Source organism: Artibeus jamaicensis, unplaced genomic scaffold (genome assembly GCF_021234435.1).
Source record: "Artibeus jamaicensis isolate MK-2021 breed Jamaican fruit bat unplaced genomic scaffold, CSHL_Jam_final contig_387, whole genome shotgun sequence".
NCBI lineage: Eukaryota > Metazoa > Chordata > Mammalia > Chiroptera > Phyllostomidae > Artibeus > Artibeus jamaicensis.
In genome coordinates, this window is record NW_026521812.1 from 17,100,618 (window position 1) to 17,127,993 (window position 27,376).

Sequence of the window (27,376 nt, forward strand, 5' to 3'; positions counted from 1 at the left end):
CCATCATTACAAGAATTCCACATGTTGATTTTTTATAGTCATGCCTACTTCCTTCTCATCTCCACCCCCTCCTTAACCTGGCAACCACTAATAGAGTCTTAATTTCTATAATTTTATCTTTTCAAGGTGTGTTATGTTGTATAAATGGAATTATATAATAAAGAACCTTTTGGGATCAGTTTCTTTTTTCCTGAGCATAAATTCCTGGAGATTATTCAGATTGGTGCGTATATTAATAGTTTGTTCATTTAATTGTTCAATAATATTCACTCATTGAAGGACATCTGGGTTCTTTCCACTTTGGAGCTATCATGAATCAAGCTGCTATAAACATTTGTACACAAATTTCGTGTGCACATAAGTATGCACTTCTCAGGGATAATTGCCCAGTAGTACAATTGTGGCTTTGTATGATATCTACATGTTTAGTTTTATAAGAAATTACCAAACTGCTATCCAGAGTAACTGTATCATCTTATATTCCCACCAGCAATGTATAAGTGATCTATTTTCCCTACATCCTTACCATCCTCATTTGGTGTTGTGTTAGTTTTTACTTTAGCCATTCTACTAAGTGTCTCATTATACTTTTAATTTGCCTTTCCTGATGGTTAGTGATGCTGAACATCTTTTCATGTGCTTATTTCCCATCTGTATATTCCTTTTTAGTGAAATGTCTGTTTATGCCTTTTGTCCATTTTCAAATTGGTTGTTTTTTTTATTACTATAGATTTTGGAGAGTCCTTTGTATATTCCAGCTGTTAGATAATGTAAGTACTTTACATTATCTTCCAGTCTACAGCTTGTATTTTCATTCTCTTAACCGGATCCTTCACAGAACAAAATATTTAATTTTGATGAAGTTTAATTTATCAAATTTCCTTTTATGCTTTGGGTGTTAAGACTAAGAACTCTTTGTCAAACCCTAGATCCTGAGAGTTTCTCTTATATTTTTGTCTAACAGTTTTATAGTTGTATATTTATATTCAAGTCCCTGATCCATTTTGAATTTTTGTATAAGCTATGAGACTTGGTGAAAAATTCTTTCTTTTTTTTTTTTTTTTGGTCTGGATGTCCAACTGCTCCAGCACTGTGTTGACAAGGCTGTCTTTCCTCAACTGAATTGCTTTTCTAACTTGTCCAGAATCAGTTGGGCCTATTTATGTGGGTTTATTTCTGGATTGTCTACTCTTCTCCATTGATCTATGTGCCCATTCCTCTGATGATACCACACAGTCCTGATTACTGTAGATACAATATGTTGATATATTGAATCTATTTGTTCTTTTCATTGAAATATTTTTTAAAAGGATTCATTATGAGCAGATTTATACTCTAGCAATCACTCTAGAGTGCTAGAGTATAAATAGGCAGAGTGCTACCTCACTCTGCCTACACAGGAGACTATGGTTGGGAAGAATGGGAATGAAGAGAGAAAGATCAACAGCTTAGAAATTATTAAAGAATTAGAAAGAGCCAGGATATTCTGAGTTCGAGCAGCATTAGTGGGATGGAGAGGAAACAATAAATAGAGAAGATATTAAACAGTTTGAATTCAGATAATTTGTCCATTCATCAGCTATAGGAAATAAGGAACATAGAGAAATTTAGAATGTTTCTTAAGGTTTTTATTTGACATGATTTCGACTAAGGCAGATAATGCATAAAAATGAGAAGTTTTGAGAGAATCACAAAAATTTTGGATCTGTGAACTTGAAATTGAGGTATGTGTAGGACATTCCTTATAGGCCATGATCAGGTAGGTTGGGATCTCAGCAGATCAGCCTGGGGAGGAGGTAAAGATCTGAGAGTTATCAGCAGTTGAAGCCATAGACCCGGAAGGCATGGCCACTCGGTAGTGTGTATAGAGGAGGAAAAGAACCCAGCCAAGGGCTGCAGCTGAGATTGCTAGTCAGCATCAACTCTGAGGGTTTGGAAGAGGAAGACCAACCTGCAGATACTGAGGATTGTCAGAGAAAGAAAATCAAGAGGACAACATTGTGAAGAGCTCAGAAAAACTGCCTTTGTCAGATAGTGAACAGTGTCCAAGTGGGGTAAGGATAAAAAAGGAATAATTTGGCAAATGCATGGAGATGTAGCACAAAACAAGGCCAGACTGAAGACTATGAGTAAAAAAGGAAGAGAAAAATGAAAAAGGGAGAACATTCACTATTTCTCTGAGAAATGTGGCTGAAGAGAGAGACTGGGTGGTACCTAAGGTGGGATAAGGATTTAGAAATTTCCTTTTTTTCCTTCTTTTTCAATGCCTGAGAGGCTTGAGTTTGATAATGGACTTTAAGGAATACAAAGTCTAACTGATTTGAGGAATACAAAGTCTAACTGATAGAATCACACACCACAGAGAATAATATCAAGAGCACAGACATGAGATTTAACTACTTTTTCTGTCATTGAAAACATATCAGTTAAGATTAGCCTTAGGTACATACAATAAAAAGTCAAAATAATAATATTTTACATAGGAAAAAAATAATTTGACCCCTATGTAGTGAACAAGTATGAAGGTAGGTACACCTGGGACACAAATTCCCTTTTATTTGTGCTCTTTATATTTTTAATGTCATATTATGGTTCAAGATGTCTGCTGATGGTCCAGCCATCTCAAATGAGTTCTAGGCAAGAGGAAGAAAAGAGGAAGGGAAAAGAATAAACCTCCCAGCTGCGTCTGCCTCTGTTAAGAGACTCCTGCTTATTTTTTATTGAGCATTTTTAGCTGCAAGGAGGGCTGAGAAATGTACTGTTTAGTTTTGTGTTTCTGTAAAAGTAAGTTTCTGTTAGTAAGGAAGAGGAAACTGGATACTGGGTAGGCAAAAGGAAATTTTTTTCCCTGGAGGAAGGTATAAGGATTTGCAGATGGAGGTACATTTTCTGACATGAGAAAAGGAAATTTAATTGGTTAATGTTGAATAGATTGGGAACTTTTGTGAATTTCTGTGACTGGCACATACTCAGTTAAAAGGCCTATCTGCAGAGATCCTGAGAAAAATGGTGCATGATTTGGAACAGTGCTATGAGAAAATAAACAGAAGGCAGCTGACCAGACTGGCATCTAAAAAAATGCCGAGCAGAGCTAAGGGCTTAGCAGGAGTTGGAGATCATTGACTTATCCTGGTATAAAATGGAAAAATAGCTGTGGAATTTTTCTGTTGGATTGTTCAACAAATCAGATATAGGATCATGTTTAAATTCATTGTATGTTGGGAGGGGGTGATTGCAGGGACTAGAAAATTTTTTTAAAGAGGAAAATTATTATTTTGGCCAAAATGGACAAAGAAGATCTTAAGGAGGTGTGGGATATTTATTCATATCTCAAAATGCAGACAGCAATCTGTGGGAGGAGAAGGAGCACCAACCAAAAGAATGGCAAAGGAGACAAAATCAGATGTGGAAACGAACAAGAACAGTTGGGAGACACAGTAAACCAATTTGATTGAGTAGGACAGCTAAAAGAAGGCAGTAATAGTAGGAGGATGTTGAAGGATACATCTGATAAAGATCAGATAAAGTACAATTTCTTTAGCTCTAAATTCCAAACCATATCAACCAGGCAAAGAGGATCTGTTGAAGGTTATTGAGCAGGAGAGTGATTTAAGAAGATTAAAGTGATGGCAGTTTGCTATAAGGATGTTACGCAGTAAAACTGGTTTAGGAGGCTAGCAAAGAAACTCCATATTCAGGAAACAGTAAGGGAGAAGAGGAGGGGACTGAGAGGCCGTAAACAGAACATCACTCCTTTTGTGCTCTCAGCACTTTTCCCACTTTGAACATTTTTGTCAATTGTGAATTCTTGCATGTGTTTCTCTCATCCCTGTGGTTTCTTTCCTACCCTCCCTCCCTCCTTGCCTCCCTCCCTTCCTTCTTTTTTCCCCCACAAACAGTTACTGAGTATTTATTATATATGTACTGGAATTCGTTTTTCCCTGAAAATTCTGAGAAGGAAATGCCAACATAAGAATGTCCAAACCTGTAGAGAATTTTTACAAATTTATTTGAACCAATCTGAAGACAAATGCCAGAAAGCAAGATCTTAAATGCTCTGAAGAACAGCAGTTTGAAGTTTCTTTTACGCATTTGGAACTCAGGGATTACATGAAAGGAGGAGACCGCAAGGTAGGGGGGTTGGATTGTCAACCGATGTTGTTGGCACTAGTTCAGTGCCAACAGGAATCCCCAATGTAGGGTTCAGCGAAGAAGGAGACTTCATTCAGTGCACAGCAGCTGAACTGTGATATAGCATGACTGTGGGAACAGCATGATTGTGGAACAGCTGGGGCCAGGCCCCTTGCTTCAGTACAGCTCTGCTCTGCTCCCTACAGATGGGCCAAACTCTGCTCTGGCAAGTCACCTTTGGTGTTTCAGCTCTAGTCAGGGAAACAGTCCTCAGGCTTCAGTGGGAAGTGTGCTCCCCAATCCAGAGGGAAACTGGCTTATCTGGACAACGAGCCTCCACCCCTTAGGTCCCAGATTGATCCATCCTCTTGCAAATGAGGGCTTCAAACCCTCCCAGTTTGTTTGGTTCAAAAGTCACCATCTTGGTTGGTGAGAATACAGCTGTTCTGATTGGCCAGAGCTGTTCGGCTCTGATTGGATGGGGAAATCCTCAGTCCTAATAGTTGAAATAGGATGCCAGAAGCACCTTTGGAAGGGCTGGCTCCCACAGCAGAAACACAGTGCGGGCAGGCAGTTCAGCCCAAGGCAGGCAGTTCAATGCCAGATTCTCTGTAAAGTGCAGTTTGCGTGAGAGTGCAGTTTGCAGTTTTGCGGCCCGTGCGCAAAATGACTGCCAGGCTCTGTTTTTTTCAAATCTGAGCCCAGTTAGCCACTAGGAGCCCTTCTTAGTAGGTGTCCTTTCCTCTCAGGCTTCACACAGGATGGTTGACAGATTATGTGCTCCTTTGAGGATGATTATGCCTCCCGGGCTGAAAAAGAGGATTACTCTGGCATTTCAAAAACGTGTTTACTCAGAGGCACAACAACAAGGGACTGGGCTGCTTTAGGACACAGATACACCTTTCATCAAAAGAGTTGGGCCTGACTGCCCTGACCTGTCCAGTCAAGGAATTTACGATCAAATCACTCTGAGTCACTTTTTATCACTGAACTTGTCAGTTTTGCTACAGAACTCTTTTTTCATTCATAGAAATTTTATTCTCTTGGGAAAGTCAAGGAAGTAAGAAAACGAAGTGGAATCCAATAGGCAAACAAGTGGAAGTGTGCGCCAGGCTTTAGGGGTGCACCGAGCAGAGCTCCTCTAATCCCTTATGGCAGAGACCGCACCACTTAAACCCAGCCTAGAAAAGTCACAAGGAGGCCACTAGGAAATCAAAGGCAGTTGCCCAGGAGGCAGGTAGAGGACAAAGCAAAGGTGCAGAGGAAGGAGGGCCTCGGGTCTCAGGAGCGGCTGGTTACTTGGTGAACCTGCATCACAGGGCGCTGGTGCAGGAGAGAAGGGCTGTGAAGTTAGAGAAGTTACCATGACCTTGGCCGGCTAAAGAGTTTAGGTTCTATTCCAAGCACATTGGAGGTTCCCAAAGAATTTTACATGGCAGATTGACATTAGATTTCTGTTTGAGAGTCATTGAAATTGAGGAGTTGCAATCTGAGGCTCTTGAGTCAGACTGAGACGAGGGTGTTACTCATGGTTCAGCTACCTGGTGGCTGTGTGACCTTGGACATGTCACTTAACATCCCTAAACCCTAGTTTCTTCTTCTCTGAGATTAAAGAAAATGTAACTTTTCTTATAGGTGTTTTGATTTTTTTGAGGATTAAGCGCTATATCATTTACAACATTCTTAGCACAGTGCCTGGCAAATAAAAAGCCCTCCAAAACTGATGGCTGCTCTTACCAGCACCCACACATGCCCTCTGGCACTGGTACTATTATACAAATGGAGCGGCGTGCAAGTGAGCCAGAGACGTGCGGATGAACTGGAGGAAGGGGGACCAGTTAGGAGGCCTGTGGGACAATCTAAGGAGTAATATTCTTTTTTTTTTTTTTTGGCTCAGTACCCAGCTGTCACCCAGAGGGAATAAAAAAAACCCCTGTGAAGTAAATGAAAAGAGAGACTGAGCAACATTTGGTGATTGATTAGCTCAGAGAAATGAGGGAGAGAACAGAACAGGACTGCGAGGCTTCAGGCTTGGGTGACTGCAGAATTCTGGTGCTATGGACACAAGGAAACCCTGTCTCTTCTCGCCGCTGACAGCTTTCTCAGGCCATTGCTCGCCTGACGTCTTCGGATAGTCGGTCGCTTTTTCAATGTCATTCACAGCTCAGGGACAGCACTGCCCCTTCATCTTTTTCTGGGATGACTTGTTTTAACCATAATGGAGGCCTATATGAATTTAGAACCTTCAAATGTTTGAAGTCTCAAACTCCAGTTACAAATTGGTTTTGAGTACTTCTCTTCTAAATATTATTTCATTTTCAGATCATGCAGGTATCTCTGGAAAAACTTTAGCATCTATGCCTCTGTCCAGGAGCATTAACAGAATCCTATTTTTTTACAATTACTATTGTGTTTGAAACAAAATATTTTTCTGGTTTCTTAGTATTGTATAATTGCTATTTTGTGTTTTATATGTGGAATTCTATTTTAGATCCCATATGACAAACAAACACACAAACAAACCTGGCTCAGCTTTTGGTTTGCTATTCCTGACAAATTGGCACTTCTCTGACTCTCAAAATGGTTGGAGAAACCTGGGGTCATGACCTGAGATCTCGTCCTAACCAAATGCTCTGTCTACCATAAATGCCTGATTTTAGTACAAGGTAATGGCAGGTGAGACTGAGGCCATGGTTTTCTGGATTTCTTTCTTTTTTTCTTCTTTGGTTCAATTTTCTGATTACCAAAAATGCCTTGCTGTTTGATAAAAAAAAACCCCAAAAAACAAAACAGGAGTTTAGAGATTGTACTAGGGGCTAGGTTAGCTAGGTTCAAGACTCCACCAAGAAAGAGATTATTCTTAAGACAGCAATTTTTAAATTAATGTCTTATACCAAAACAAGGGACACATCATAAACAAGTTTGCCGTGCTCTCTCCTAGTGCAAATGGCAATGCGTTGATGCATCCAAACTCACTGCTATATCCTTGGGATCCCGACACACATGTGTGATGTAAGCCAGCTGCCCTGAAGCAGGGAAGTTGATGGTGTCCTGGTCTCAACTTCATTAAGTCCTGAGCTCCTGCTAACAAAGCTACTAGTAACTACATACACCTGGGGGTCAGACTTCAGCCAAAAGAGCCAACACAGCGGCACACACAAAGCACTTCTACTCTTTCCACCAGTTGCCTAGTTTGTGCGCGCGTGTGTGCGTTTCAGGACTAGTGCGTGAGAGGTGGGAAATGAAATGTTTCTGTGGGAGAAAGTAATGTTTTGGGTTCTCAGCATTTTAGTCATCTGCTTTCATACTTTTCCAGACTGTAAATAGACTTTGAAGCTATTAAAACATGTTTATAGTGATGAAAAAAGTAGGAACTCAATGTTTCTTTCCCAATTGCCTTTTTCTAGTAACAAATACCTCAACATTTTAATTTGCCTTTTTATTTCCCCTAGTGGTGGCAAAACAATCCTGCTCTTTGAGGATGGGAGGGGGTTTGGGGGCAATGTCCCACTAATTTCCGTTCTGAGAACATAGCAAGACGAAAAGCTCCCTGGGCTAGGCTGTTGTCCAGGAGCAGGGATTTTGGCAGCTGCTTTAAAAGTTTGGCTCCCTGATGAGGGCGCTGGTCTCTCTTGGGTGTTGGAGAAGTGAGAGGTAAATAGGGCGGGAATCCCATTTAGATCGCAGAGAAAAAGAAACCAGGAAGTAAGGAGAAACTATTAGAGTCTATTCATAGCTCAGGATGTTAAAGGCAATAGTCCTGGCTTGTTGGTTACTCATTAGCAGAAAGAAAAGAGCCCTGGGGGTCAGGACTGGTCAAACTACACAGACAGACCTGAAGCAGGGAGAGAGCTCCCGGCAAAGGCAAGACGTGCAGATCTTACCTGAAGTTAACATCTTTCTCTTGTTAACTTTTTCTTGGGACAAAAGGCAAGGTGATTCTGTTCTCAGACATTTGTCTAAATAAAGCCCTCTTAATTTTATTTTTCTTGTGGGATTCCTAAGTAGACAAGAAGAAAAGGCGTCTTGCCACTGAGCAGCTGCCCAGCTCCCACTCGGCTTGGTCTGGGACAACGGCTACAGCCACAGAAAGCAAGCTGGTGAGTCTCTGCAAGCAGCCAGCTCTGCCTGACTGTTTGGAAACAGGGCTTTGCACACTCTCTGAAGCCTGGTGAATTGGTGCTGATTTCAAAGCTGCCCAGTGGAGGAAGAGAAAGTGAATCTGCAGAGACAAAGGGGAGAGGGAGAAGCCCCTCTCCCTTCCTCTCCACCAGGGCAGCATGGGCAACGTCTGCCTGAGGCTCTGGGCGTACTTGAGATCCTATCTCCCCTGCTTTGTCCAGGAGGCAGACAAACAGGTGGTGAATGAGAACGTAGGGGCTCCCTGCTCCCCTAATGCTCCCAAGCCACAGGGCCATTACTTTGTGGCCCTGTTTGACTACCAGGCTCGGACTGCAGAGGACCTGAGCTTCCAAGCAGGTGATAAGCTCCAAGTCCTGGACACTTCCCATGAGGGCTGGTGGTTTGCCCGGTACTTGGAGAAAAGGGGAGACCGCTCAGGTCAGCAACTGCAGGGATATATTCCTTCTAACTATGTGGCTGAAGACAGGAGCCTACAGGCTGAGCCGTGAGTATTACAAACCCACACTTTATTTCTTGACTCTCTGAGGGTGGGTAATAAGTTTTCCTTCTTACTTATCTGCAATTCCCTATTTTCCAAGAAGCTACGAGGAAGTACTGGCAAGAACCTTCTATTTGAAACACACTTCCCTGTGCTTAGTCAGTGTGAACTGGACAGGTTACTGTTGTTGATGCGACTTTTATTTCAGTACTTATACTCACAGACTCTGGGTGCATCTTCATGTGCATCAACAAATGGTGCATTTAATACTGTACCTTTTCTTTGGCTGTAAAATAAGTCACGCCTCCCTCTAACAACAGAACTGAATTTTATTTGCAGGTATATCATAGGTCTTCTTCAAACCACACTTTCAAATGTAAAATCTCTCTCTCTCTCTCAACATTTAAAACATCAACTCCAGCACTAACTTTAATCTTCGTCCCTTTTCATTGTGATAGGCACAGACAGGTCTAACTGACATAAAAGTAACATTTAGAAGATGCTACTTTTCACTGTATTTTCACGACTAGACGTTTTTCTTTGAGTCCTGGGTATAAAGTCATACTTCCCAAAGTATGACATCTTTTGTTTTTCATTATGATTAAAAATTTTCTAGCTACACATATTCAGGAAGTTTTTTAATAAATATTTTATTTATTTATTTTTAGAGAGAGGGGAAAGGAGGAGAAAGGGAGGGAGAGAAGCCTGACTAGGATTTGAACTGTAGACTTTTTGGTTCACAGGCTTGTGTTCAATCCACTGAGCCACACCAGCCAGGGCTATTCAATAAGTTTTAACAAGAAAATAATGACAAGAATCCCCAGAAAAGGAGATAAAAACTTTACCCTGATATTTGAATAAATGCTATGAATTATAGTGGATCCAAAGAGGAAAATTGCATGTACAGGGTTTGGCACAAATAACGCCCCCCCCCTTTTAAATTACGAAACCTTTATTACAAAGATCATAAGCAGGTAACTCTGTAACATAATACCACACATAATAAGCACGCCATATGACATTTTAGGTGAAATGTTCAAATTGTTGTCCGTCTCATGCAAGACAGTCATGTACCTTACCAACCACACTCAAGTAAGCCTTACCCCTCCTGGACCCTGTATTTATTCAATTATCCACCCATCAGTCTGTCCATCCATCCATCCATGCAAGTGCTAGGCATAGCTGTGGCATGGTGAGTGGGGGAAGGGGAAAGTTATGGTAGTGGTGGTTGAATATAGAGTAGATAATACATGATCTTGACAATGGAAACTTGGGGTCTGGTGGGTTAAAAAGCAAGTGGGGTCTGTTATCAGCCCTAACCTTGTTTCTGCCTGGTTCTAGTGAAACCCAAGACTGGAATGACTCTCGGGACTCATGTTATACATAGAACAGATCTTTAGTAGAGGAACCACTGGGGATTCATTCATTAGGGAAGAGCCATAGAGGGTTGTGGCTGCTTTCCAAACTCAAATCCAGCTATGAAAGGGCTCATGGTGATTTTCAAAATTCTTTGTAACACTAAGAGACTGTAAATGTTGGGAAGGGTTTTATTTTAGGCCTAAATAGAGCTGAGTTAAAATAGAGACTTTTGGAGAGTAGAACTGATCAGTTCTCAAATGATAAAAATCACCTGCATGAACATTTATTTTCTGTGATAATCTATGGGAAATATTATTTATTGAGTACTTACTTATGTGCATTTATGGTTTCACTACTATGATTTATGTGTAAGGTTTGGTGTTATATATATTTTATTCTTAGTGTAATATAGTGTATACCATGAGAATGAACACTATATTAATACCAATGCCTTGAATCCATAACCTACAGCTTTTAAGTATATTCAATTCATTTAACTGCTTAGAGCCTCCATTTCCTCATCTGTAAGGTCTCTGGATTATCTGATGTTTCATATGTAGTAATTCAGCTACGTTCATACTCGACATGCTTGAAGAAAGCATGTACTGAAACAAGACAAGCCATTCAAAAATGATAATGTCCTGAGGCTCAAGCGCAGTGTCTTTACTTATTTAGATTCTTCTCAACAAACAGAGAGAAGCAACTAAACTGTGGCTATTTTTTGATTCTCAGGATCTATGTGTAGCCAAGAATACTTTTTCCCTTTACACAGGACTCCTGACCTTTCACCTTGGAATTAGTTCTCAGCAGGGTTCCATGTGCCATTACTGTCCTAGATCTCTGTAGTGGGTTTCCCTTGGGACCCTCACATCCACTGGAATAAAACCTTGGTGCCCACACGTTGCTGGTGCTGTGCCTCCTGGTCAGAACAGGCCACATGTTTATTCTAAGTGTTCACCATGGCCTTCACCTGTGAACCCAGGTTACTAAGGAGGGTGCTCGCCATCAAATGGCCAAACTGCTTCATGACTTTTAGTAGGTAGCGGTGGCCTCTTGAATTCCCCTCCATTTCAAGTGGAAGTGATTTTAACTGTACAGTCTTCTGAATGAGGGTGCCCAAGTAGCCCACTGAATGCCTAAATACTTGGAAATGATACAAAAATGACTTCCTTTAATATCTGTCTTCAGTGAGTTTTTAAATTTTTTCTTCATGCTTTTCTAATGAATACTGCGAAAGTGAATGCAGCTTATTTTACAATGAGCTCAATATGTAGCATTCAGTAACGATTATTACTTATATTTAAATGTGTGGGATGAGAGGCGATGGGAAAAAATGAGGGTTGTCATCTAATTCCTAACTAGCCTAGTTCAATGCAGTGCATAACAGCGTTCATATGTTTATGTCTTTGTTCTTGACTTGCATTAATAAGAAAACAGTGCAAATACTTCTGGAGTTATCAGTACTGGGGCCAACAGTTGGAGGTGTTAGTGTTTGGTGCGTTTGTTTGTATGTAATACCAGGAAAAAGAGATGTCAAATAATGAACTAGACTATAGTTAAAGATAAGCCTATTTAATAATTGATTATTATTCCACCTATAATGCTTTTCCTTTTCTGAATATCTTCCATTAAGCCATGCAATAAACTTACTTGCCCCCACTTCTTTCTTTAGGCTGTATTCCCCAGGACCAGAAAGGTTATTGTTTATTTATTTTCCAGTTTTACTGAGAAAAATAGAATACCTCTATATAAATACAAGGCATTCTGCAGGATGGTTTGATTTACATATATTGTGAAATGCACAGCAGGATAGGTTCAGTTTGCATCCAACTTCTAATACAGATAAAATATAAAGAAAATAAAAGAAAAAGAAAGGGAAAAATTTTCCTTGTGATAAGAAGTCATAGTATTTACTCTCTTAATAACTTTCTTATATATCATACAGCACTGTTAGCTTTCATCATTATGTTGTACATCACTTTCCTAGGACTTATTTATCTTATAACTGGAAGTTTGTACCTTGTCACCACATTCCTCTGTCTCTGGTTCTTTTTGTCTTTTTGGTGGTGGCTATTGTGGCAGGTGTGAGGTGATATTTTGTTGTGGATTTACTTTGCATTTCTCTAATGATGAGTGATGCTGAGCCTCTTTTCATGAGATGTCATGAGAAGACATCTCATATGGCTTCTTTGGAATCAGGTTCTTTGCCCACTTTTTAATTGCATTATTATCACTATTGTTGTTATTGAGTTGTATGAATCTTTTACGTCACTTGGGTATTAACTGCTTACCAGATATATGGTTTACAGCTATTTTTATCATCCTGTGTGTTGTCTTTCACGTTGTTGAGGGTTTTTCTTGCTGTGCAAAAGTGTTTTAGTTTGATGTAGCTCCATCTGTTTATTTTTTATTTTATTGCTGTGCTTTAGGTGTCATATCCAAAAAGTCATCACCAAGACCCATGTCAAGAAGTTTTATTCTTACACTTTATTCTAGGAGTTCCATGGTTTTAAGTCTTACATCCATTTGATGTAATGGATTAAGTCTTTAATCTATTTGAGTTAATTTTTGTGAGTGTTGTCAGATATGGGTCCACTTTTATTTTTCTTTTACATGCGAATATCCAATTATTCCAATGTCATTTATTGAAAAGACTGCCTTTTCTTTATTGAGTATTCTTGGCTTCTTATCATGTATTAGTTGACCATATAGTCTTGGGTTTATTTCTGGGCTCTTGCTTCTGTTCCATTGGTCTATTTTTCTGTCTTTATGCAAGTACCATACTATGTTGATGATTATAGCTTTATAGAATAGCTTGAAATCAGGACATGTGATGCCTTTTGCTTTGTTCTTTATTCTCAGGATTTCTTTGGCTATTCAGGATCTTTTGTGGCTCTATATACATTGCAGGAGTGCTATTCTACTTTTGTAAAAAATGCCATTGTATACAGAGTAACTTACCACTTATTTATATCTTTTTCAATTTCTTTCATCAATGTCTTGTGGTTGTCAGAGTCTAGGTATTTTAATGTTTTTGAAGCTATTGTAAATGGGATTTATTGAATATTTATTTCTTTTTGAGAAAATACATTGTGATTGTGTGCTGATTTTGTATGTTAATTTTTTCTTTTGCACCTTTATCGAATTCATTGATTAGATCTAACAGGTTTTGGGTTGAGTCTTTATGATTTTCTCTAAATGAAATAATATCATCTGCAAATAGATACAATTTTTAGTCCTTTCTTTCTAATTCTGAAACCTTTTGTTTATTTATTTGTTTTTGTTGCCAGATTACTCTAACTGTATACTTCTAGTACTATACTGAGTAAGAGTGATGAGAGTGAGCATCCTTGCCTTGCTCTTGATCTTAGAAGAAAAGCTTTCAACCTTTCACCATTGAGAATAACGTTAGTAGTGGTCTCATTATACATGGCCTTTATGCTTTTGAGATATGTTCTCTCTGCACCTAATTTGTTGAGTTTTTATAATGAAAGGATGCTGAATTTTGTGAAATGCTTTTCTGTGTCTATTGAGATGATCATATAATTCTTTTCCTTCATTCTGTTAATGTAATGTATCACACTGATCTGTTTGCTAATGCTGAACCTTCTTTTTTGCACCCCAGGTATAAATACCACTTGATCGTGTCTGGTATATAATTCTTTTGATGTGTTGCTTATTTTAGTTTGGTAGAATTTTATTGTGAATTTTTGCATCTATAGTCATCAGGGATATTGATCTGCTATATAAGTTTTTTTTTCCTCTGGTAATGTCTTTTTCTGGTTTTGATATCAGGATAATGCCGACCTTGTGAAATGAACCTGGGAGCATTTCCTCCTCTTTGATTTTTTTGGGGAAGAGTTTGGCTTTGTTAATTCTTCTTCAAATGTTTGGTAAAAGTGACTCGTGAAGCCATCTAGTCCTAGGGTTTTCTTCATCATGAGATTTTGATTACTAATCCAGTCTCCTTAGTAATAATCAAATAAACCTATTCTTAATGATTTATTTTGTTTCTGCAGTGAATGATTACGTTTATTTTATTTTCAATTTAAATTCCAAGATCCTTTCATAGATGAGTGTTCTTCTTCCACATCTTCAACATGGAATCCCTCAAAAAACTTACTTTTATGGTATGATTACTCAGAACACCATTTCCTTCTCTTTTATTCACAATTTTTAGAGATATAACGTTCACCTACAAAATCTTGATATGTAAGTTACATATCAATCTTAGAACCAAGGATACTGACTTTAAATTCCATTGCTTCAATTGTAAAAAGTTCAAAGAATGCAACATATTGATGAAAAGCGAAATAATTAACAATTGTATAATTTACTCCTAGCATCATTTATATACAAAGAGTCTATATGGCTGTTTGCCTAATGGTTTAGGTGCTTTAGGTGCTGTCCACACACTTTTATGCTATGTTGGACTATGTTGGAAAGTGTCTTCTCTTCCTATTGCCATGTAAAGGTGGAGTTCTAATTCCTTTTCTAGTCACCCTGTTATGGGCTGCCTTGAAAAAGAAAGTGAGAATATATATTTGTAACTTGTAATTTTGTTGATAATTTACACTTAAGGGATAAAAGTGTTAAAATTTTATAATATATAACATAATTATAAATTCTCTATATACCTTTCCATTCTGTTTAAGGTGTATATTTCTAACTGTGCTCCTCTTTAATGTGTCAGACTAGAGTTCCTTCAATATTTTGTCTAATAGACATTTGTTGCCATGGTATGGCTTGATGAAAGTGGCCTGGAGAAATAAAGTAGTATATTCTCAAAAAGACAGTTCTCTTGCACCACCATTTTAAAGTGGAACTGCACCTTCACTATTTGACTTGTATATTGCTGAACTTAATAACTATCAAAGACAAGTTGTACACAGTGTTCCTAGTTATTTTCAACCTAGATATCAGTCAATTTCTTTCTCAGCTGGGAAATGAAGCCAGTTTTGAATCTTAAATTAAAGGAGAGGAACAATGGTTCAAAATGAATCAGAATATTCACAAACTATTCTGACATATCTAGTTTGAGTAGCTTAAATCACTAGAAAATTGCCTTTGGGCAAGCAGTCCAAAGTTTTTCTTTATCCAGATCATTTATTTCCTCCCTTTGTACTAGTTTTCAGGGAAGACTAAATGTATATATGTGGAAAATGAAAATCATGCATTTTCAGTTTCTTCCTTCTAGAACAAAGTATACTTAAACACCATAATTTTAGAAACCAAGTAAAAAATAGGCTTACATATATAAGTAAAAGACATAATAAAAATACATGTATCGGTATATCAAATGTTTTGGATAACTCCGTAAGAATTTTAAGACAAATAATTTAAATCAATAAAAGCAAATATATTCTCCAATAAATTAATTAGAAAAGTCTATTATTAAATGACTGTATTACCTATAGAATTATGATGGATTACTCTTGTCTTATCTTTGGATGTAAAAATAACAATGCAAATATGTTGCTAAAATAATTAACTTGTAATAAACTATATCTCAGGTATAATGTTATATGATTTGTTATGTTAATACAACTATACTTTATTCACATTAATGTAATTGTATTTATCTTAATTTTCTATGCAGTGAATTTTTGTAAAAGTTTTACCACTTTTAAGAAAATGCTAATAACTGCTAAATTAAAATAAATTTTATAAAAATGATGACCAAGTCATAGAAGGGAGGAAGAAGAAACCAACTGAACTGCATTAAAATCACAGTTAAACTGTAAGTGTAATTAATAGTAGTTTAAAATAGTTGATTAACAGCAGTAAAAGTTGATTACATGAAATCTTAAAATACCTCTGAGAAGCAATGGAATGACAATGGTTTGTCAAAGTTTGAGACAAATGTTCTCATTTTCATTAAGCAACTATTACCTCTTGTCCACTAGGTCTTGAGGCTCCTAACCAAAAACAAACAAACAAACAAAAAACAAAAAATCCCTGACAAAAAAAAAAGGTGAAACAAAAACAAACACAAAACCGTGTTTTTCTCAATTAAATCTGTCTGGTTATCAGCTTAGAAAATTCCCTTTATATTTTCTAACTACCAATACCACAATGAGAATCTACCTGGTAACTAAAAGTCATAGTAATCTTTGTGTTTTTCTGGTGGATATTTTAACCAGGTCCAAGCATTAGTAGTATAGAATTTTGATTGCAATATAGTGCTGGTTGCCTTTTATGGATCTGGCTTTGTCATGACTTAGCTGTGTGACTTGGAACAAATCATTTGACCCCTCTGCCTCAGTTTCTTGTCTGTAAAATAGGAATAAAAATAATACCTATTTCATAGGATTGTTCTATGACAGAAATGGGATTATTTGTACAGAAATTGTGCACCACAGAGAAACTGACATACAGTGAAGACTAACAAAGTTAGTCTTCTAAATAATAAAGTTATTTATCATGTAGTTGGGCAGCTCCTTATTTATTTCTGTCTACATGGATCATACAACTGCCACTCTAGCCTCAGCTCACACATTGAGCATCTTTTAGCCTTTCTTCCATACTCTCCCTTATTTGTGGTCTTGGGCTTCACATGGGCTGGATAGTCTCCTGCCTGCTTTTCTCCTCTTATTTTCCTGACCAGCTCTTATGTATCCTTTAAGTCCCATCTTGTTTGTTTCTCTCTCCCCACAGCCTTTCCTGACATTCTAAACTGAATAAGGTGCTTCTGTTTAGAGCCTTTAACCTCCTTTGTCATTATTGCAAATTTATTTTCTGCAAAACCACAAGCTTGGGATATGGTTGGTGGGAAGGAGAACCATTCATTGCCTTAAACCCCAGAGCTTAGTGTGACATTCATTGCCTTAAGCCCAGAGCTATACATAATCAGTACTCATAAATATTGATTGAGTAAATGAATAATTAAGTGAATAATTGCTTAACTAAAAATCTCAGGTTTTAAAGAGCAGCTGACAGAGCCATCTCTTTTCTTCACTGTTCCTCTCTGAGTTGCTTTTCTGCCTACAAGGAAAATCTGCTGAGTTTCTTCATTAAAGGCACCTGCTCCTTTGCATTCTTTTCTCTGTGAATTGTTCCTGCCTTAATTTTTGGTTAGACTCATAGTCATAACAGCATAATTCAGGCTTCCAGAAATTGGTGCTCTAATCCACCCCTGGGGAAAAAAGTATGGGTTGCAGACAGATACGAGTATTCTTTGTAATGTAGAATGAATATGAATCTAGGAGCAGACTGTGAATCTCATTGATATGGTATCTAAAAATCACATTTATACTGATTAAACTATGATTATATTTAGAACAAAGGAATTATTGGCCTGAAGTTTTAAATGAACACAATACCAAAACCCTATTTACAAAATAATGCTGTGGGCCAGACCTGTAAATTCCGGTTTTGTCCTAAACATATGTAATTTCAAATGATTATGTATATAATTTTCAGTTTGTGCATGCTGAAAATTTGACTAGTTTGCTAAATATTAATAGATTTTTCACTGTTACATTCTAAAATATTACCTAACAAAATAGTTATTATTCTTTTTACTAGTTTTCTTTCTAACTAGCTGCTAATTTTTCTGCAGCATTCTCTGACTCCTACTTTTAATGCAGCTTCTTAGCACTTTTTAGCACTGGAAGGGTTGGGCTGGTTTTTCTGGAGAAGATAGTTATGCAGATTAATAGCAGCTTGAACGACCTCCTCATGGCTATTTTCCTGAAGCCTGCAATTTTAGAATTAGTTTATGTGGATATTTCTGTGAAGATTAATGGAACAGAAGAATTTTGCTAAAATGCATAGATGCAAATGTAGGTCATGTGATCTATATTTCCCACCTTCTTGCTTATTTGGCTCATTTCAAATGCTATAGTAGGCTCTCTCTTGTGTAAGCTATTTTTGTCATTAAGCCATTTTTTTCTACAAAGTTTTTCAGTTACATTTTCTCATTTAAAAATTGAATTAATTTAGTTTCATATTCTTTAATGTTTTTATTTCTTATTTTTTTATTCATGCAGCCTATTTTAGTAGTGCCTTTAAATTCAGGCTGGATTTTTCAATTAGGGATTTATTTCATCAATACTATGCCTTTTTAAGGTTAAAGGAAGAATACAATTTAAGAAGTACTATTAAGAACTTTCGCAATTCAAGAAATGTTGCTAAGAACTTTTGAACTTTATATCAGATTTCTAATTTGAAAGGCATTTAGAATCTTATATCAAAATAAATATTTCCATTACACAAATGTTGCCTATCACATTGTCAGCATGGTTTGGTTGACTCAGAAGAATCCAGTATGGTTCCCATGAAGGGCCAATGTTGTTGATAGATTTCAAGTTGCTGTGGTGGTATTCTGATCTCGATGTGTCTTTTTGCCATTTCTAAATATCAATCAATTACAACAGACCAAGATTCCCATTACAGGAGGGACATAATCTTGTAAGCACAAGAATTGCACTGCTTGCAAAATCACTGTCAGGAACCCATCTTTGGAGGATGACTGTGTCATTTCTGTGAAATAAGACTCACGTCACTTTCTCCAAAATCTTTTTCAGCATTTCTGGTTACTAATGAAGATCGAACTTATGTGATTCATGTATTCATTCAATAATCTTTTCGCATATATTTACTTTATTAAGGCACTGATTTTTGTGTAGTGAGAGATACTAAAATGAATAAAACTGCTTCTTCTCTAGAGAATTTTACAACCTCTGGAGATAAGACTCATACCAAAAATGTATGTCAATGGCCTTCAGCCACAGACCACTGGGAATCCACGGTAGTGGTTTCCCACTCATTGCAGGAAAGGAGAACATGCACGTGGACAGCAGTGGAGCATCTCAGCAGGACTCTCTTAGAAAGGTGCATCATAGCATTTAAGGCGTATGATTTCGGGGAGGGTTTAAGAAGCAAGGCTTTACTCTAGATTGATTGTTGTGAGAAAGTGGGAATAAATGTATGATTTGCTATCTTAATTTGAGATTAAGCTGTAATTGGTAAAGAAATAGCATTTACTTTATATTAACCAAGATAAGTGAGTGGGCATTTTTGTGGTTGGAATATATCCATGTTATTATGGGTCTTCAGACATGATTAGGAGTGATCCGATCTTGTTTTCTGATCCATCACAGTCACAGAGCAGCCTTGTCTGATGTTGATGTTCTGTGAGATTGTTTATGTTCAGCAGGAGAACAGCAAGGCCTAGTCTTAAGTGCCAGGCCGACTCCTGGATGGCAGCTGCTGCTTTTCTCTTTTTCATCTAGTGTGACACAGATGCTGATAAATGTTATAGGGGTAGCACAAGCTGTCCATCGTGAAGCATGAAGTTGCGAAAAACTATTTAATGGTTGAACGATAAAAACAAATATGTGGATGAGTGTGTACAAAGGTAGAAGAGATCAGTCCTGGTTTGGGGAAATCGCACCTTTTTATTAGGGTTCACCTCACATGACCCCTTTTCAAAAAGCTTTTTCTAACCTTCATAATTTGTTCTCATGATTTTGTATTTCTTGTGAGTTAAGCACTAGTTAATAATAATTGTTTATTGAGGTCTTACCATTGTACTACTCACCACACAAATAACTTCACTTGTATTACCTTATATATTACAACCTTATGAAAAAATACCTTTGTTACTTACATTTACAGGTGAGGAGACTGGAGCTAGGAGAGGTGGTGTCAACTGCTCAAGGCTACCCAGCTAATAAATGATGGCACCAATAGTTGCTTTCTTCCAGCCTGCCTCTAGAATCTGTACTGTTGTCATATGGTGACTGGTTGTAAAATTTCTATCATCCATATAAGACTGTGAAGTTTTTGAGGGAAGGACACTTGTGTTTCCTGCATCATGCTTGGAAAATTATTTAAGATGTGTTTCTGCTCCAGAGAATTTATAATCTCAGGAGGTAAGACCATCAATTTCCTTGTGAAATTGTAAATTCCCTGTAGTGGAAATGCTGTCTTATGAGTTTTACGCAGTGCTTATTGATGGAACAATTCAGTACAAGCTGTTGAATATAAAGGAGGGAAAGTAAAATATGTTCAGGGATTGGTAAATTGTATGGTTTAGCTGAAGCATTCATGGAGAGAGCAATGAGAAATAAATCTGAAAAAAGAGGTGGAAACAAGTATTTAGAACATGTGTTTCAGGTTAAAGAATTTGGATTTTGTCTAATAAGAAATATGTGGAAAGCAGAGCTTTGAAAAGACTGATGATGTGGAATGAATCAAAGAAATGAAAAACCGGGCAGGGTAGGGAAGTTGTTCCAAAGGTCCTCACCACATAGTTATAAGGGTTTAATTTCAACTCATGGCATTGTTTTTTAAAAAAGTAAAGAAAAAGAAGTGTAGGGATTGGAACAATCTCATGAATAAAAATTAAGAAGACTTAGGGGAAGGGAAATAATTAGCATTTTTATGTGCCTTCAATGTGCCAAGCACACAAAAGTATATACATGAGGTAATTTAATTTTTTAAGAAATTTATTTCCTTAAAATTCTTTTTTTAAGTATTTTTTTATTTTTAATTTATTTATTTTTAGAGGGGAAGGGAAGGAGAGAGGGAGAGAAATATCAGTGTATGGTTGCCTCTGGTGCGTCCCCTGCCAAGAACTGGCCTGCAACCCAGGCATGTGCCCTGACTGGGAATCGAACTGTGATTCTTTTGTTCATAAGGCCGCACTCAATCCAGTGAGCTATATCAGTTGGGGCTAATTTAATTTCTATAATAATCTTGCAAAGCATGTTTGCTTATTACTATTCTTTGATAAAAATTTAAATTCAAATTTAAATAAATCCAAGAGTATTTTATCTGGAAAATGGTAGAGGCAAAACTACAAATTAAATGTAGAAGAGAAAGAGAAAAGATGAAAAAATATGTGACTTGGGATATGGTGAAATATTAAGAGACATAGACATTTCATAAAGTAACTTTCATATAGGGCATATGGTTGAATAGAAAGAAAGACAATATATTCATTTTATGGCATGTCGAATTTGAAGTACTAGTAAGTCATCTCAATGAAGATGTCTAGGAGAGATTTAGAAATACAAAGAGTGGAGCAAAGAAACAAGTCTATTTTATAAAGTTTTTTTGAATACATTTATACAGAGGTATTTATAGATGTTATGGAAATATAAGAAATACAGAGTAACGTAGACTTCACAAGGATTATAAGACCATAAAGTGAGAGTTTAAGAAACAGGAGAAAGAGCCAAAGATCAACTCTTTAGAAATGCCCATAGTTTAGGTAAATAAGTGTGTTGTGTAGATTGTATATAGTAATGGCCCTGTTTGTTCACACCTTCTTGCATCAACAACAATCTTTGGTAGTCTCCTTCCTGAGAAACTCTCAGTTTGGCTAAGCAACTTGCTTTGGCTAATAGGACAGTAGTACACGTGACAAAAACAGAGATTGAAAATCACTTGCGTGTTGGAGCTAGCTTTCTTATTGCTCTTGAAGCTATGCAATTACCATGAGAAAACCCAAGCAAATCTCCTGTAGGAGGACAGACCATGGGAAGAGAAGTCCTGTTGTCCCAGCTGGCTCACAGCTGATCAGAGACTCATGCCTGAGCTGAGTTAACATCAGCAGAGATCGTTCCAAATTGCTCACATTTAGGTTCATGAATTAACAAAAGAGTTCTTATGAAGCAAAACCTAATTAATATAAGGAAGAAGAAGAAACACTGAAGAAATGATGAAGAATTCATAGAAGTAGAAAGAAATGAAGAGCATCTTTTTTGAAATAAGAAGATAGAATGTCAAGAAAGAGGTTTTGGGTCAGAGTGAGAATAGGTTGAAATATCACCTTCATTCAGCACAGTTTGGTCTTCCTAAAATTGTTGGAAAAATTAATGTTTTTTCCTTGAGTGCTATAGTCCCAAGTTCTGGGGTCATTCATGTGGGAAGATTGAGCTACATTCTAGGGCTTAATTTAGTGGGAGATAATATATGTAACTTTTAAAGAACATCTGTGGAGGAGAGATACAGGGTAGTACGTTAAGGAGCCATCATGGCCACAACTTACTTGAAAACACTGAATCATCTTAAAAGCTCCTAAAATACTCAGTACTTAATCACATACATGAAACTTACATTTTTAATACTTCTTTTCCATGGTACAGTAGTAGTACTATTTTATAAAATAAAAATAATTCATTCAAGTCCACCTATTCTAGTAATGTCTTATGTATATATGTGGTGCTCTTTGCATTTTCCTAGAAGACAGCTGGGGAGTGGGTTAAGTAAGCCCCAATTGCCTTCTATGGTATACTATAACTACAGGAAAGTTCTCTGTTTAGCCTGGGGCTGTTGTAATACAGTGAATACAATGCCGCTGTTTCAGATACAAACAATACAAAATTGACTCAATATCTCGTATCTGTGTTATGCAGTAGTTTATAGGGCAAGCTATAAACAGGCACATACTGGTTTTGATGCTGAATCAGTTTGTACTCTTTGCTATCTCTTAATACTTAAAGAAGTTTATAAAAGAAAAAGTCATGCTATTGATTTAGTAGGCCGTGGTAAAATGGTAGAAAGCAAAATAGTTACATAATCATTATTGGAGATCAAAAAATCTCAACAGATGATTTTTTACTTATTATAATTCTGGTGTTTAGTGAACCTCCTGATATATTTTAAAGCATAATGATCCATTTTCCAAAAATTTCAAAATTACAGTATATTCTAGTTTATCAGTGGCTTCTTTCAACTTTATTATTGTTTTAAATAAATATGTTTGATAAGTACAAAAGGATATCTGCAACATTAAGGTAACTTTTAAAGCATAATGATTAAGGATTATCCATAGAACCATGACCTAAAAGTATTACTGATAATGCCCTATAAGTTCCTCCCTTGCTCCATCACCAGAGTAAACCTTTTACCTAGACAATGTTGGTACAAACTCAATTTCTAATAGCAAAAACTGAAGTCAATCCAAATGTCCACCAGTAAGGGAGTGTGGGATAAATCGCAGTTCACTTATTGGTAAAATATTATACAACAGTGAAAATGATGAATTGAGATGCACACTGTAGCACTGGCAAATTTAGAAGCATAACGCTGAGTGAAAAGAAACTTTTAAGAGATTGTAAATAATATGATTCTATTATATAATGTCTACAAGTAGGGAAAATTAAAAAATTTAAATTAACAATACATTTAAACAATACATTTTTAAATTTTACAAATAAATTTTACAAATAAGGAAAATTTAAAAATGTATTGTTTGGGCATGCATGTTAATAAAGTCTAAAATAAAGTAGGGGAATGATAAATGGAGCTGTTTGACTTACTTATCTGACATTGTAGATTCTATGCTTCTGTAGAATACTTAAAGATATGATAGAAGTCACTCACGTCATGAACAATAAACGATAGCAATTCTGCTGGCCAAAGGTCAAGTATAGGTATGGTGATGAAACATAGTTCATGACTCTACCTTCCTCACAAAACTATGTTTACTGAATTATCCTTTAATATGATCCTCTTAACATAGCTAAGAAAGACGTAAAAAAATATAGCTTTTGCTGTATCTGTTGTCATGATCTACTATGACTTTTAAGTCCCCCTCCCCCACATTCCAGTGACAGGAATCCTTAAGCTATAGACCATGGGCTCCTCACGGTTCCAGAGATGGGCCTGAGACAGTCCATGGACCCTCTGAAATTGGACATAAAAATTGTGTGATGTATATTTGTGCATTTCTTTAAGATAAGGATTATGGGTTTTATGATATTCTAAAGGAATACTATTTAAAAACTATGAGAACTTATGTTATAAAATCAGTGCAAAGTTTGTTTGTTCCTCTTAAAAATTTATATACTTCCTTATAGCATAGAATTTATTGCATATCACACACACACACACACACACACACACACACGTATTTAATTCTTAGTTCCCAGAAAGCTCAGAGTCCAGTTAAATGCTTATTCACAATTAACATATTTGACCTTCCCTGGCTTATTTTCTTCCTTTTCTCTTTTTTTCTTTTTCTGAATCCTTTTTAAAATTTCTCTTCTATAGAACATATGTTAAGCTTTGTGAGGTCTGTTATTATATACATAACAATTAGTTTATACATGTTTTGTGGTTTAGAAATTTAAATTATAAAGAAAAAAGATGTATATCTTAATCTATGTACTAATTAAGAATCACTTCTTAAAATCGTCTTTCTGAGTTTTGTTGAGAGGCAATTTTAAGCCAAACATGAATGGTTAAACACAATTAATAACTATCAGGCAATAACTATTGGGCAAAAAAGCTACCTGGCCACTCCCTTACCTTGCTCCCACTTTGCTTTTCTGTGTCTAACACTGGTTGGAGCTCCCTCTCTTGCCTCTTACCTTGCTTGTTTTATGTCTTTTCAATTTTAACCAGGCATAAATCTTTGTCTGCTGGACACCACTTCCACTCCTGTTTCCTTGTTTCTGGGATTGCAGTCAGCATGTGTTTGTTCATTCTGAGTATCTCTTCATCTGTAGAGTGAGGCAGGAAAGTACTCCTGGTAGGGGTTCAACCCTGCGTGAGACCCATTAGCAGAGAAACAGATAAGGAGACAAGAAAAAAATAGACACAAAAGGAAGGAGGGGACCCAATGTTTGAAAATGTGGGTAAGGAATGCAGGTAAATTTTAACTAACGTAAAAAATACGTAAGGAACAAACAGAAGATCCCCTAAGAACAAAAAAAGCTGATGTTTAAGGAAAATAAGGTGAGAGTGTCTGAGAAAGTAGAGAGATCAAAAAAAGGTAATTGACGAGTAGACAGATAATAAGATGACTTCGTTCTAGCTGAGGGAAGACTGCATAATGACCACATGCTAAGAATGGAAATAAATCAGACAAATGTGGGCATGTAGGGAAGATCATCACTGTAGGCCTATATGATTTTAACTTTATTTAAAAAATGTCCTGGAGCTTTTGCATGTGTGTTATGTAAGGGTTTGTTTCCAGAAGACTATAACCAGATGCAACTCTTCAATTCAAGCTTTACAGTTGGGGCCATAGTGAAGAAAATCAAATGCTCATTTAATCCTTTTCTTTCTTTAGTTTACCTTCATTCTACCACCTAAATGATATATTACACTTTAGAGTTGATTATCATTCACAATGTCAAAAGAAAACAATCCTTCCAAATACACCACTTATTGTACAAAGGGTGACTTCAGGGACCTGAAAATTAACTGACTTCCTACAAGGTGGGCAAATTGGGTTAAAACAACTTAATAGTGATATAAGAAGTCTTTTACATTTGCTAATGAAAATTCCCTATATAGGCAAGGTGGTAAAACAAAGGACTTCCGTAGGGGATTAGAATAATTTAATAGCTGTGCTTGGCTCCCAGTAATTTAGGAAGTGTCACAAAGAAAGTAGTGAGACATTTGGGTGTGCCTGACATTTTCCATTAGGGCACACCTGAGGATTTGTTATTCCTGATTTAATAGTCAAAGAAAATACTACATTAATAATAATAAAAACAATTTTTATTCTGATAGTATGTTCACATGTAGAATATAAATTGCTTTTTGAGGAGTTAAAAGAAAAAATAGCTGAACATACATCAAGGAAAACCATTAGCTTCTGATACGTTGTTGGCTTTTCTGAGGACAGAGCTCACTTGCTTCATTCACCTTGTCTGTCTATTTACACTTGCAGTTAAGTAGCCTAACATTTATCTGGTCAAGCTATGTCACTTATTTAATGGACAAGATATTATTTTTCTTTTTTCAAATAAATATTTTCAGTTTACTTGATTTTGAAAGTAACTTCAAATGCAAAGGAAGAACACCTCCTAGGAATCTTTGTTTGATACTTCTGGGGAGATAAAATATTTCAAGAAAGTGTTAAGCATTCTACCTGCATTTTTGTAACTGATAGAAATCATTGAACACAGTGAATTAGTTTTGTACAGGGAGTTGCATGAGAAAAATAAATCTAGCCTTGTTTTTTAAACCTATGTTTTTATACACTTGACATATTTAGCAACTTTTGGTTGCTCTAATTTTGTGTTATATTGTAAAGAATAAGAATATAAATAATGAATGGCTTAGTTTGATCCAGCAGAAAGTCAATATATTGTCTGAGGGCAATCCAAGTTAATTGGCAAAGTTCACTGCATTCCTGAGGCTTACTTTATCTAATGGATCTCAGAGGCTGCTGAAAGAGAGGCACAAACTATCCCTATTCCTCAAGCATTTGTCTTGGAAAGAGCCTTTGTCCAAGCAAAGAGGAAAACTGTTATTTCTTCTTAAATTGTTGATCTATTTTCAGAAATAAAGTATTTGGTCAAAGTTACTAAAAAATAGCAGACAGAGGGACTGTATGTTCCTTTTCTGTCCCAATACTTCCTCTAGAATGGATTACTGAAATGAAATCATGTTTAATGGAACTTAGAAGTAATGGTCATTGAGAGAAAAAGCCCGATGAAGAGAAAGGAAATTGATGGAATGAGGACAAGATGAAGGAGAATACACCAGAAATAAGGGAGGAGAAGGCAGTATTTCAATTTCTATTACAAAGAAAAGTAACAGTCACTGTGAGTGTCCACTGTAAACAGAAACCATAGGAACAGGTACACACCTGCTCACTCTTTATTCCTGAGTAGTCGGTGCAACACAAAAGCTTTGTACCTGTTAGCTTCACTATTGGGGAAGAAGTAGTATTGTAGAGAAGTAAGGAAAACATTTCATAATAACTCTATTAAGAGGTCAATGATTAGAAAGTTTGATCTTAAGTAGTAGCTATATAAATTGTATGAAATGTTCTTTGCTTCATTTTTTTGATTCAGGCATATGTTAGCAGGTTATAACTTTGAAAGAGAATTTTCAATCAATGTTATTAAGTAGAAGGTTTCTGAAAACATGTTTTTGATGAATGTGGTCCTCTTGGAAAAGAATTAGCAATTTTAAAATGTGCCTGATTCCTGAGCATTCTGTATGTTCAAATCGAGTACATACGTGGACAGTGGTTTCTTATAAAAGTTCTTGACCTCTCTGGAGTTCACGATCATGATTTAAACTCTAGTTATAAAGGATTAAATTATCTTTCAGAACTATTTTCTTGGAAAGCCATGCATCAGAAAGCTAATAGAATAGACATTCTTAAACACAACTCTACTCTCCCCCGCACATTCATCTTCTCTCCTGCACAAACCTTTGAAAAAATTGCCTGTACTTGGCATCCTGACTTCTTCTCTGCTCTCTCACTCCCTTTTTCTTCCTCTTTCTCTCTTATTTACTTTTACTGTGGGAAATTCCTAACCTTTACGAAAGTGTAGAAAACAG

At 36.6% G+C, this 27,376-nt stretch overlaps 1 protein-coding gene across 1 annotated transcript in view; it reads left to right on the forward strand.

The window, feature by feature from the left end:
• The first annotated feature begins 7,917 nt into the window (after nt 1-7,917).
• FRK (fyn related Src family tyrosine kinase) overlaps nt 7,918-27,376 on the forward strand; it is a 94,088-nt gene continuing 74,629 nt past the window's right edge. The window contains exon 1 of the mRNA XM_037158126.2: nt 7,918-8,758. Within this exon, the coding sequence (XP_037014021.2) occupies nt 8,412-8,758 (347 nt within the window). The 5' untranslated portion in view covers nt 7,918-8,411. The remainder of the gene's footprint in view (nt 8,759-27,376) is intronic.